The following is a 12,956-nucleotide window of genomic DNA, read 5'->3' on the forward strand; positions in this document are numbered from 1 at the left end:
CCCGCGAATGCTACGACGCGAGGAAGCCAGCTTTTTTCCCGCGGAAATAATAACGTAGGTGGTTTTTGTGCGATGGTTCGAGGAATGTGTAATCTTTCCCTGCGACCGAACCATTTATTTCCGATCAAAAAACGTGCACCAAGACCGGCCCAGGGTGGGTACGTAAAACGGACCCGTTGGAGAGCATAAAAATGTGGTAAGCTGACTTTGGACGGAAGGAAAATAACACACAAACAGCATTCCTTGCCCAAGTGGTGCATCTTTTAAGGTATTTTCTTTTTTTTTACTTATTCCGTTATCATTCCATTGCAGACTCTTCGGGAGACCTCTTACACGACATTCCGTTAAAACGACACCGACCAAAAGAAAAACGGGGAATAAAAAAATGGCAACGTACACCGTTTCCTCACGGAGAGCCTGGGTCTTCTTTGTTGCTACACCTAAAACCCAGCTCCTGACCTAGCCCAAACCCCCCGCATGACATCCATGTTTATGATCCGTGAAATAGGGCCGGGACAACCGAGGCACACTTTGGTACAGAAAATGAGGGGCTATTTAAATTACGTCGCACAACATAATCGAGGCGAACGGGGGAAGAGCCGAACCGGGTTCCAATTCCGAACTACGGGCTGGAACGAATCACGAAGCGCACAGATCAAACGCGGCACTTCAAATGCGGGGCACCCCGCATCTAATGGAGCGGAATGAATTGAATTGATTCGCGGATGATACGCGGTCCTCCATTTGTTGATGATTTAATTTTCTCCAATCCCCGTAGGGGGATCCACGTTCCAATCCGTTCGGGATGGGGCTGGATGGATGGATGGATGGATGGATGGATGGGGAGAGAAATTAAGCTACCATTGGCATTGGCAGCTAGTCCACATGCACGACACTTACAATGAAACAGTGTTCCGCTAACGAACCGCGGGAAGACGGAATGGCTCCGAACGTCCGACTGGCCGATGGCAGCTTAAGCTCGACGGTGTCGATGGTGAAAATGAAAAGCAATGTACGTGAAAATGAAGCCTTTTGGTCGCGCGAACGTGAGGACAGGATGGCGCAAAACAACCTGACAGCCGCCGGGGTGATCCGTTAATCTTCATTCCCTACCGTTCATGGCCAAAGGGAGTGAGGTGAACTTTAGTGCCAATTCTTGAGCGCGATGTTTATTTGCTTTTGCACAAAACAAACAAACAAACAGACAGCTGGCTGAACGATCGCACAGGAGCCTTCGAGGATCGATGATGCCTCAAAGGCCAAGTCATTGTGGTGCCCGGATGATAGGATTTCAACCGATGGCACACTTAAGCATCACGTCTCAGGTCTGTCTGGAATGTACAGGAAAAATGATACAAGTTCATTTGGCACAGAGAAATAACCCCACCGTTCGAAGGACCCAATAGAGTGTTCCAACCCTCCCTCTCCAGTTCCACGACTTACAGAAGTCACCTCATCGCTCAAACGACACGAAACGAATCGGTCAAATTTGTACATAATTAACATTAACATGGCACAGCCAGCCGCCGGAGGGTCGATTGATTTCTGATTAATGCAAAATTGTATACTATCCCCGTGGATTGTGCTACACAGCACGTTGAACTGGATCACCAGCACAATGGCATATATGTTAGTTCGCTTTGCAGGAAAACACGGCCGGGAAGAGGAGATTTTTATGATTTATTTAGATATGCACCCACGGCCTTTGCGTTGAGCTTCGGGGGGAAAAACCTTGTTCTTTACGATCACGAGCGTGGTCGAGGAGTCATACGGTGCGGGCGCGCTAAAGCTAAGGCGTTCAAATGCGAGGAACGCGTGTAGGAACATCGGTTTAACCATAAGCCACCCGTTTCCCAAGCGGATCGGATTTAAAATTGCGACGGCCTCTAAACAACAACGAACAACGGACTGGTGTATATCGCTCCCGGCGGCCACAAGAAGCTCAAAAACATATCCCCGCCTGTGAAGTGGTGATTGTCGTGGTTATTCCCTTTGCCTTCGAGTGGTTGCTCATGGTACAGGAAAAAGACGACCCCGGTGCCGTGTTTCTGCTGCCGTATAGAGGGGCATAAATTTTGTCCAGATTTATTGCAATCATTTTCTCTTCTGTTTCTTAACGTGCCGTTTTTTTTTGGTTCTCTTTTCTCTAAGGCATTTGGTTTGCAGACAATTTTTCTTCCACCCCAAGTCAAGTCAAGAGCGAGCTAGGACGATCGCGATGCATAGTTTTTGGCTAGAAACTCCGAACTAATCGGCGAGCCGGTGGCGCAGAAAATGATTCAAAAGATTTCGTACAAATGATTTTCTATTATTTATCGTAACCCTCGGGGAACGATTGCGGTGGACCGGCGATTGATCGGACCCCGGGACCGCCGCTCGCGCAACCGATCGGAAGGATCATTTTTCCTACCCCTGTACGTTTTTCCTTCTTTTTTTTCTTCTCTCTAATCGGCTGTCAGGATCAACGGTCCACCGAAAACGCAGCCCCAAACCGAGGAGTGGCAGAATGGGTGAGAGTAATTGGGCCCGAACACTACCGAAAGGGTCGAACGGAGGAACGGGCAGCATCAATTTGCCAACCGGCGATCGGATCGCGGAATCCACCCGTAGTGGAAGGATCGTGCATTACAGGTTGATTGGGTTGAGGCAGTCCACCCGTTGGAGCCGTTGCCTTCATCCCGCGTACCCTGAAGGGCCAGAAGGAACGGCAGTTTCGGTAAGTATCGACCAGACCTGGTGAGGATTCCTGTGCCAAGTCGGTAAAAGCTTCCCGCGGGCGAAATTGTAAAACGCGCAAATAACCGATCGACCTCACGATCACGGTGCTTGCAGCCTCGCACCCAGCTGTCAGTGCAACTGTCCGCAGCGAGCACGCCCACGAGTAGCCGCAGCTGGAACCATCTTCGACGCTGAAACTTCATTCGCCTCAGGAGCCCAAGAGCGGCACGGCACTGCAAACCGCAAACTAAAAAGCGTCGGCTTGCACAACCGGGGAGTGGGATTTTCAATCGAACTGGGATTTTGTGGACCAGAAGATTTCTTGCGTTCGATAAATGCTACTGGCCTACTAAGTCCCAACTTGTTTGGAAATTAGTACATCGCGCTTCACAACCGAACCACACACCAGCAGCGGCACGTCCAATCGGCCACCATCTGTATGCACTGCGTTGGGATTTTCGAGAGACATTAGCGTTACCTTTGCCCCGATCACACGCACAAACGCACGCCTGTGATCGCCCTCCCGTCGTAATGCCCTTGGAAATCCCAAAACGTTGCATATGTCACACCACTCGGCACGCCCGGACAAACCTTTTTGACCTCGTTCAGCCGGTTGTTGGTACGCTTTTTCACCGAAAAAGCCATCCCGTACACACTGATGTAATAATTTAGAGAAAAACTAGATTGAAAAAATATATAACAGGCACTCCGACACAATCCTTCCACCAGCCTGAACGCACAATCCGGTAACACTCGATCGCGAGCAGGTACGTGATAACACTGATGACAGAATTTGCTCTCATCACGTAGATGAAAAGAAAAAAGAATCGACCTGGCAGTGACAGGTGCTAGTGCTTTGTTACATTTACTGATAAAAATCATTTAAACTTTAGATGATTGATAAGTTTCTGGGAATCGCAAAAGTGTAGTGATTAATTTGTTGTTTTTTTTTGTTTAAATTCAGAAACTAAATGCAATAACAAAATTAAAGCAACTAAATTTGCATTAAAGTGACGGTGATTCAGGTTATTATATACAAATTTTAGAGTTTTTGTTACTTTATACTTGAATGTTACGTTTGAAATACATTTTTAATTTTTACGTACGAAAGATTTATTTGCGTACGAAACGTATTGCCATTATAAAAAAAACGTTTGACTGATTTTATTATTTGCTTTGTAGAGAGAGTAGTAAAGTTATAAAAACGGATCAAAAGAGTTTGAATCAACAGACACAGGATAGACATAAAATGCTGTCGTCCGGTTGAGAATCCAGAGGTTGCTAATCTGATACATTGGATTAGCTTTTTGTTTGACCCTTTAACGCCACTTTCTAGCTTTATTATGCTTCCTTTCGGTAGTAAATAGCGTTTCGGTAGAGATTCATCAATAAAAATTAAAATGCGAGATCACTCGAAGAAAAATTGCTCCACACATGCCGCTCGCTTAAAATAAAAATGTTGCAAATTTTAATATCCGAATTATTTTTTGAAAATCGAACCTAAACCTCAAAAGAAGTACATGGCTGACCGCTAGATGCAAACACATTTTCATTGGCTAATTAAAATCATTACTCAACCATTAACTTCTACTCGTTTTCCAGATTACCACGACCACCAAGGTGCATTCTCAGCCAAGCTGTCGTTAAACTCAATTTGTTATGATTCATCAACAACTTTAATCACGCCAAACCCAATGTAATCCGTCGGTTTGTAATAAGTTCCGAGTGAATAAGAAAAAAAATGGAGGCAATAAAATTTAACGTATCATGCCTAGATTAGGTTACAGAACAGGTTCGTTCGCTCCATCTACCGGGCCAGGATCTGATGCGGCCAGGGCGATAAAACGCGGTGTCGAACATCCGCCCGGGTTGTCCCAGCGTTCCCGCAGCTCCCTAACAAATGACCCAATACTGTTTAATTTGTAACACACACAGCACGCCCGCTCTGCAAGTCATAATAAACTATATTAAAGTGTACCCGTTGCCTAGAGCGATTTAACGTCACGCTCGCTCGTCGTTTTCCCTTTGACCGCGGCAAATCTTGATAAAACGGCAACCACTGTGCGAGGCTCATTCGAAAATTCAACGACACCATTACGCAGTGCAGGGCCGATCGAGCCGTTTAACGATGGGCCGTTTTTAAAATGACTAACCACGGGAGCACCAGAAGGAACCTCTCGGACGCGACTTCTCAGTCCGCGGATCCCGTTGACAGTGATTGGTTGTGGTCATTTACGCCACCCTTCTCCATTCTTCCGTTTGTCGGACCAGTTGCCGCCGAAGATAATTTGTGAATAATTATTTTCAATCGAATGAAAACTCTCGCACTGGGCATTCGCATTTAAGCGGCGCATTGCAACCTGCTGGCCGTTCGACAGTTACATGAAGCCAGCCACTTGCCGCCACGGGATGGCGATGGCTTGGCTACGGACCACCCCAGGACTGGTGGGCCGCCCCAAACTGTCCCATTCGGCCGGTCAACCGGGAACCGAAATGATGAAGCATATAATTATCGATATAATAAATGAAGTCATTTACGTTTATCCTCAACCCTTGGCCTGTCTGGATGCCCAACAGATCGCCCATCTCGGTTGAGGTGACTTGCTACGTGGAAAGGGGTGGGATAAAGAAAAAGTTTCTCTTGCTTCAGAGCGATTGGAGGGACACAAAATCAATTAAAATTTTAATAATTTTATTGACACCAACCTTGTACGCTAAGAACATCCTTTGGTCTGAAGGCAAGAGCGGCCATTCTAATTAGCATATAAATTGCAATATTTTTTTCTTGCACTTTGATCTCCTCCCTCTTTAAGGTAGACTTTCTTCCCGCTGTCCTTACAAAGTAGCCCTTGGTCAGTGGCCATTTAACGGTGAGTTGTTTTTATATCAAACACTAAGCAACCCTGTGTGAAAGTGATTAAGATTTTGACGATTTTCTTTAATGAAAAGCAACACCGGCGTTACTGCGATAGCATTCGTTTTTTTCTGCGCAACCCGCAACTGTGTCCCGGCAGGCAGGAATCGAACGGCCGGAGCCTATCAACGATCTCATCAGCACCAGACGACATGATGTGACGGCACCCGGACAACACCGGAAGCGAACGAGCTCGGCTAATTGCAGTTAAGTGACGATTCGGGCGACCACCATTAACATGCTGGCGCTGTCCAGCGTAATCACCCCCAAGCCGAGACGAGACCGGCCGATCGAAACGATCGATCCGATCCGATCGCTCCTTGCGGCGAAATTTCTCCCCTGTTTGGCCCAGATTTGCCAGCTTTTATTTTTATGTTTCTTTTTCTCTTTTTTTTAGTCGCAGTTTTTACCCGCACAGCCCGACGAGCGCCGTTTAACATCGAACCCGGATGCCGAGGTACCCCGAAGATTCCTCGATCACGCCACAACTTAATGCGGCCAACGTCTGGGGCCGTGTGGGTCCCGACGGATCGTTATTACACCGGCGCTGGCTCTTTGGCCCCGAGCTCGACGGGTCGCACAGTTTGATAATGGTCGCGTTGACGAGTAATTTGTCCACGAGCACGATAATTAGGAGTGTATGCGAGTAGAGGGGTGTAATTATCCGTCGCTACGGAAGGATCCTGTGTCCCTACCGCCAGGTGACATTAGGAACCCTATGGGGCGCATCATCATTTGGCAATTAAATCAATCTGCCTACGATCGAGGCCAACGGTAGCCGCCGTGGTTGGCCGCATAATTGGTCGCAACGGTGCGGTCTAATAAGATTAATTTTATGACTCTCGCGAGACGCTCCGTATCCGGGGGACAGCACGCTTCAAGATGACAGCGATTGCAGGTCATCATTATCGTTGGGTGGCACGGAGGAGAAAAGGAGAGAGTAGGGTGGGAAAGGCTCCACACGCGGCGACACCAGCCCCCACCCGGATCGATCTCTTATCGATCAACGCACACGAGCCGCGTGAAGGATGGACGGTCGCCGTTTCGTCGATGCGATAAAACGATGCGATGCCTCATGCGAACCCCTTGTCGATCGCTTTTCGACACCAGCTCGATTTTAATTGACTTTTCGTGTCGTGTTCTTATAAATCGTGCCAGCTTCTGTCCACCGGGCTGACATAAATAGTCTCCAGTGGCCGTTAAAACCTAAACGCCAGCCGCGAATCCGACGCGATTGCTTGTTTACTTTATTTTCCACCGGCCGCGACAGGTAGTTACAGGTTAGCACTTTAGCGAAAAACCCCACCGATGACCGAAGCGGTTCATCTTCCTTCTTTGAGACCGGGCACAATCTCATCACGCCACACCGCTGTTGATCGGCCGCAAGTGTGTGCAAACTATCGGATCGATACATGACCGTGCGTGTGTGTTTTTATCTACAGAAACCTGCTCCTTGAACCCGTTGCGGTTCCCTTGTTTTTTTTGCCTCCACCAAGTCCCTAGAGCTACCAACTACACTTTATCCCGCACAACGACAAATTCCTACACGCACTGATAACGGACCGACAACCAACAACCGTTCCGATCGAACGACCGAGCGAACGTCGAATGAGATATCGTTTCCGACGGGAAAGCTAAGTTCCGGTATCACTCGATGGGTCGTAAAAGTATCGCGATAATGGTGGAAGGAAATTGCGAGTGTACTTTGTAGCAAACTAGAAACAAATCGATGGGAACACACAAATCTCTAAGGTTGCCACTTATCGATGAAATGTAAAAACTTGAAAATTTAGTCAAACATATTGTGTTTTTAATGGTTTCGATTTACGTTAAGTTAAGTTAATCCGTCCGAATATTACTGATATTCGTTAAACAAACGCTAGATCGAGAAGGAGATTGCATCGTAGCAACAAAGTTGTAGTTGAAGGTAGTAGACATCCAATCATAGTAGACATTAATGTTATCTAGGTTCTGTAGAGATCGGTGTATAAGAATATGATATTTCAATTCCGTTCTGTTCAAAACTAACAACTGACAATAACTAACTGTAATCTGAAGATACTCGTTAAACAATTATTTCTTAAATGAATGCATTCTGAACAAGTTGAACCACTAAACAAAAATGCGACCTTTTTCGATAGATCCGTTTTAATGACCAAAGGTGTGCTAGTTTTTTTATAATACAGGCTGGCCCCGGTTTTCGTCACCAAACGGAACTTTGACAGCGACGAAAACCGGGGTAAGCCTGTATGTGAAAGATGCGTTTGAAACACAAAAGGGCTGAATCTGGACCGTCCTTGCTAGTGGTCATGAATGGTTTCGGATGAAAATTTCTTAGTAAGTATTTTACGTTAGTTTGATAAATATGGAGATAAAAATTATTAAATGAAAAAATCAAGATTTATTCGAGTCCAGACTTGTTGCTTTTCCTTAACACACAAAATCAGTTGAATGTGGAAACATAGAATAGAAGGACAAACTTATTGAAATATTACTTTTATCAGCAATTCATTTGTCAATTGGTTATGCCAGTCGATAGATATTATAAATTTGGAATATTGCTGTTTCAATCTCTACTTCTTTTTGAATTGTCATGTGATCGCAGTCTTACCTTAAAATTAGACAGACGCCTCCGAGAAAACATTTCCTTTCGATAGGGATGTATTCCTTCCGCTGCACATTTCTTATATACTACTATCAGGCACGATTGGAGGGCAGGAAAACGTCGGGATTTTCGATAAATTTTCCATTGTGGACGACCACGACGTTCATTTTGTCGTTGCAGCGCAACCGGGGCAGCAGCTTTGGCGTCACGAAAAAGTACTGTGACTGCCCTTCGCGACACGTTTCGTCGACGAGCATGTTAAAAACCTTGCGCTCGTTCGTCGGATCCATGCCCTGGTTGATTTCGTCCACGCAGCGAAACGGTACCTGCGTCATGTGCTGCAGCGACAGTGTGTAGATTGCGATTGCTACGGCCCGTTCGCCCCCGGATTGCAGCTTACGATCGAGCGCGCACAGTTTCTCCGAATTCCGATACTTTACGAATATCCGAATGCCATATTCGTTGTAATCACGCTGAAGAATAAAAAAGGATAAAAACATTATTCAAAGCATATTCCGTCCCTTAAATTCATATTTTCTCCCTTACCTCTTCGTTGCGAATCAGTTCAACCTCCCCGGCGAATCCCATCGTGCTCATAAAGTGCGAAAACTTCGTATTGATGTTCTGAACGATGCGCAACATTTCCGGATACCACTGTTCGTGCAGTATGGACATTTCGCACTCTAACGAAGCGACCGTTTGTGCAGAGTGCGTCATAGTAGCCTTCAGCTGCTCAACCTGACGCTGCTTCTGGGCGTGCTCTTCAGCGGCTGCTTTATTTCCCTCTGGGAGACACTCGAACCGGACGCGCAACTCCTCCAGATGACTCTCCAGCGCTTCCAGTGTATCCGGAAGGGTTGCAAATTCCTCCCTGAAAGGGAAATCCGGCTTATCCGGTGCTTTGTTCTTCGTCAAGGCCCTTGCTTCAATGTTTTTAGCGTTTGTTTTCTCCTTCACCCGATCGAACACCTTTTTCACGTTCGCCAGCGTGCGCTTGGCGGACTGAAATGCGTCCTCCACCAGCCGATAGTTACTTTCCATCTCATTATTTTCCTCCTGAAAGATGCGCAGGCGTTCCTGTAATACTTCGTTCTGGATGCTTGCCGTAGCATACCGTCCCAGTGCGTCGATCTTGCGCCGCTGCATTTCCAACAACTGCTCGATGATCGTCCGACAGGAGCGCTCAAACTTTGCCTTCTCAGTGTCCACATTGACGAGGCGCTGGGCTAGCTCGGTACACTTTTGCTGCTGCCGTCGCACCTTCAGCTTCGTCTGCTGATACTTGGAAAGCTCTTCCTGCAGCGCACGGATGTCAGCCATCCGCTCGGCGCGCTTTTCCTGCAGCTCTTTAATTTGATTTTCGATCTGCCCGCGATGGTTACGAATTTTGTCACACTCACGCACCAAGCGCTGCAGCTGTTGACGCTTTTCGGCGAGCAGCGTGTGATCGGTCGAACGGTTGAGCAGGTTTCGCGGCCGCAACAGATCACTGCGGCTTGACTTTTCACCCGAGTAGCGTGATTTGGACAACTGAAAGCGGTTGGTCGGAGTGAAGAAAATGCCAATGTCATCCGGCAACGATGTTATGTACTTGGCCGATTCGGGCCCCCCGATGGGAATGTTGTGCAGACCGTACAACTTGCACAATCCGTTGAGTAGCGGGAAAGGACCCTCCAACGTGTCGATGAGGTAGGTGTGGAATCCGAAGCGTCTGAAAGAAAAATAAAACAAACAAATCCGCTTAGTAGATGATACATTCTGTTCCAATACCAGTGGCTTCTAACGGAAATATTTGTCTACATCATAGTAGACATCTCTAAAAGGTTCTTAAAAGTAATACTACCTTTATAGACACATTCTCGCTTCGAATTCCGCTTTCCTTCTTCCATGATTTCTTTCTGGGGTTTGGTTTGTTCTTCCACTGTTAGCAATGAAACATTTATGAATTTGTGGCCCCATGCACCAAACAGTTTCATAAATTATAGAAGTTCACGTCTTTTCCCTTCGAACGTTGCTGTATGAATCACCATTAACTATGATGAAGCGTCAAGTGGTAGACAGATCGGCCGACAGCTACTTAGATTTCATTCTTCGTAAATAAATAACAAATAACAAATTGATCATGCACTCTCGAAGTTTTGTCTCGAATACTCATTAGTTAGAGCATTACTCTCTGATGATAACTTGCTTACAGGTAATGCAATTAAACAGTATTTTTGCAAGCGGTGCCATCAAATAATCAATAAAGAAGTAACACAGTATAAATATTTTACGGTTTTAGAGCGACAATTGTTTCTACAACATAGCTTAACAAGCCACTTCACAAAAAAGAAGTTTGCATCTTTGATTTCCTTCTCGAATCGTCTTGAAATTTTTTACGCATATTGTGTAGGGATTGAAAACGTACAAGATACGTTTCGAACCAATTTAGTTTACCCCATTTACATTAGCTTTAAGCCATTATTTTGAATATTGTCAGATATGAACTCACAAATATCTTCGAAACTGATCAAGCAGTCTGGTATTTTAAGCAAAGCCACAAGCAGGAAGAAAACGAAAGAAATCGCTAAATTGTGAATGAGAAAAAGTGTGCTGAAATAAGCCAGTATGATGTCCTAAATTAGACGAGCTAACAAAAACGCATAATCAAACCTGAAACAAATTTGCTACCAACAAGATCATGGCATATGGATCAGCATAAAAGGGGTTTTACTGCTACCACATCACACACCGATTCAAAATCAAATAAAATCTTTTATAAATGTAGCGTTGTACCAGTATTTGCTTACCTCATACTGCTTATCGGATGCCGCGGCTTGTAGTGTAGTCCGTCTGCGGGATCGCTCTGCATCACGTTCACTCCTTCGATGCGCATCTCCTCGCGAATCTTTTTCAGAAATAGATTCATATCCTCCGTGCACTCACAAGTGAACGCAATTAAATCTCTCACACCAATTGTATTCTCCAAGAACGGCACATTTTCTGCTACGGGCACGTTCAGCTCCAGTATCATCGGTTCGTAAATCTTGCCCCGGAAGAGGTGCGTATGATCCCGCAACCACATAACCGCCTGGTACGTACCCGGGAAGCGCGTTTGAAGAATTTTCAACCGCATACTGGCCACATTTTCGATCGTCTCGATACTCCGCTGGATGCTCATCATCTCCGGTTTAATGTCGGAGTCGATTTTCTGATTCAACTCTTGCCGTCTACTCATCAGTAGCTCGTTCTCGTTACGAATTTTCACATCCTGTGACTCGAGTGTGGCGATCTTCTGCCGAACTTCCTCCTCCGAACCAAGTGTGGCGGCCGCATCGGCACAATCTTGTACGAAAGCGCCGAGCATCACCTTTGCCTCGTCCAGTTCCGTCTGCCGTTCGTCGGCTTTGGCCAGAGCATCCTGCAGATCGCGCTTTTGCTTGCCTATCGAATCTTCCAGCCGTTCCGATTTCTCCTCGAGCGTGTTGATCTCCTCCGTACTGCGTTGCGCGATGGATAGTTGCTGGGCAAGTGCCTTTTCGAGTTCTTCTTTTCGCTTCAAAATCGCTGCCATGTCGGATTTACATCTCATGTATGCACGTTCCTTTTCCTCGAACGATCTGAAGCGATTAAGGAATTGTTTTCTGAGGGATAAACAAAAAAGGTAACCTTTACCTACTTTTTGGCTAAATTATGATCTTTCATCGTGGAAGTGTACGAAAGGAAAAGTTCCTCATATTCCAACCACGCTTTCCGGGCCAAACACACGTCGATCTGCTTCTCAAATTCTCCCCGGACGCGGATGGACTCTAGCTGTTGCTGAAGATCGGCCAGCCTTGCTTCCAGCTCGACGATGCGGCCAGCTTCGTTTTCCCGCTGGGAAGTACTTTTCAGCTGAGTGTCCCTTTTCGTTTTCAGCTCCTCGAACCACTGCTGCATCTCGGCCGAGCAGACAGATGCCTGCGTGTTGACCAGCAAATCGCACGGATTCATCTTCGTAAAGTCCTGCACTCGATCCTGCGGCAAAAACTGGCACAGATTGTCTACCTGAATGTTGAACTTGCGGATCTGCTCGAGATATGCCCGTGCCGTCACTTTTACGTTATCTATCTCGAATGTGTCGCTCTTGTTGTGATCGAACGATCGGCTAAACCATCGAACTTGCCGCTTTTGATTCGCGTAAATCGATATGCGAATAGTAGCACTATCCTTGCCGTTTTTAATGTAGCTATCGATCTGCAACGAGAGAGTATATATTACAACAAAGAAAGTGGACAACGCCGAGAAAACGTACATTTTCGCAACGGGATAGCAGCTTGCAGTGGCCACCCATACCGAGGACGATGCCAGCCACGATAGCCGACTTTCCCGTGCCATTGGGTCCAAGAATGATGTTCAAGTACTCGTCCGGGTAAAACACCGCCGAATCGTACGTTCTATGAAAGGATAAAAACAAATGGACCGGCGTTATCGGAATGCACACGAATGCTTCATGATCATGCCTTACACAAAGTTTTTCAACGAAACCGACGCAATCTTTCCAACCACCGTTTGCGACATGTTTTTTCTAATGTCATCAAGATACAACAAGAATCCAATAAATTGGGATAAATAACAAACGAACAACAAACAAAGCACCACAATTGATGAACAACGTCAATTCGCGCGTCTTTTCATGGAAAGATGTCTAGTAGTGTTGGCAGAATCGCGATTCGGAAGATCCAGAGATTTGATCCCATG

The 12,956-nt window shown here is 46.2% G+C and overlaps 1 protein-coding gene and 1 pseudogene across 1 annotated transcript; both read right to left on the reverse strand.

Annotated features, from left to right (window-relative positions):
* Positions 1 to 3,486, reverse strand: part of LOC131261073 (protein cortex-like) — a 114,965-nt pseudogene extending 111,479 nt beyond the window's left edge.
* Positions 3,487 to 8,010: 4,524 nt separating this feature from the next.
* LOC131261522 (structural maintenance of chromosomes protein 5) lies at positions 8,011 to 12,823 on the reverse strand. Its single transcript, XM_058263580.1, has 6 exons — positions 12,724 to 12,823; positions 12,511 to 12,652; positions 11,896 to 12,452; positions 11,027 to 11,836; positions 8,784 to 9,948; positions 8,011 to 8,710 (listed from the first exon to the last, which is right to left on the reverse strand). Exons 1-6 carry the CDS (start codon positions 12,774 to 12,776, stop codon positions 8,330 to 8,332), a joined length of 3,108 nt encoding a protein of 1,035 aa, XP_058119563.1. The 5' UTR covers positions 12,777 to 12,823; the 3' UTR covers positions 8,011 to 8,329.
* Between the last annotated feature and the right edge of the window lie 133 nt (positions 12,824 to 12,956).

Source organism: Anopheles coustani, chromosome 3 (assembly GCF_943734705.1).
Source record: "Anopheles coustani chromosome 3, idAnoCousDA_361_x.2, whole genome shotgun sequence".
Lineage (NCBI taxonomy): Eukaryota > Metazoa > Arthropoda > Insecta > Diptera > Culicidae > Anopheles > Anopheles coustani.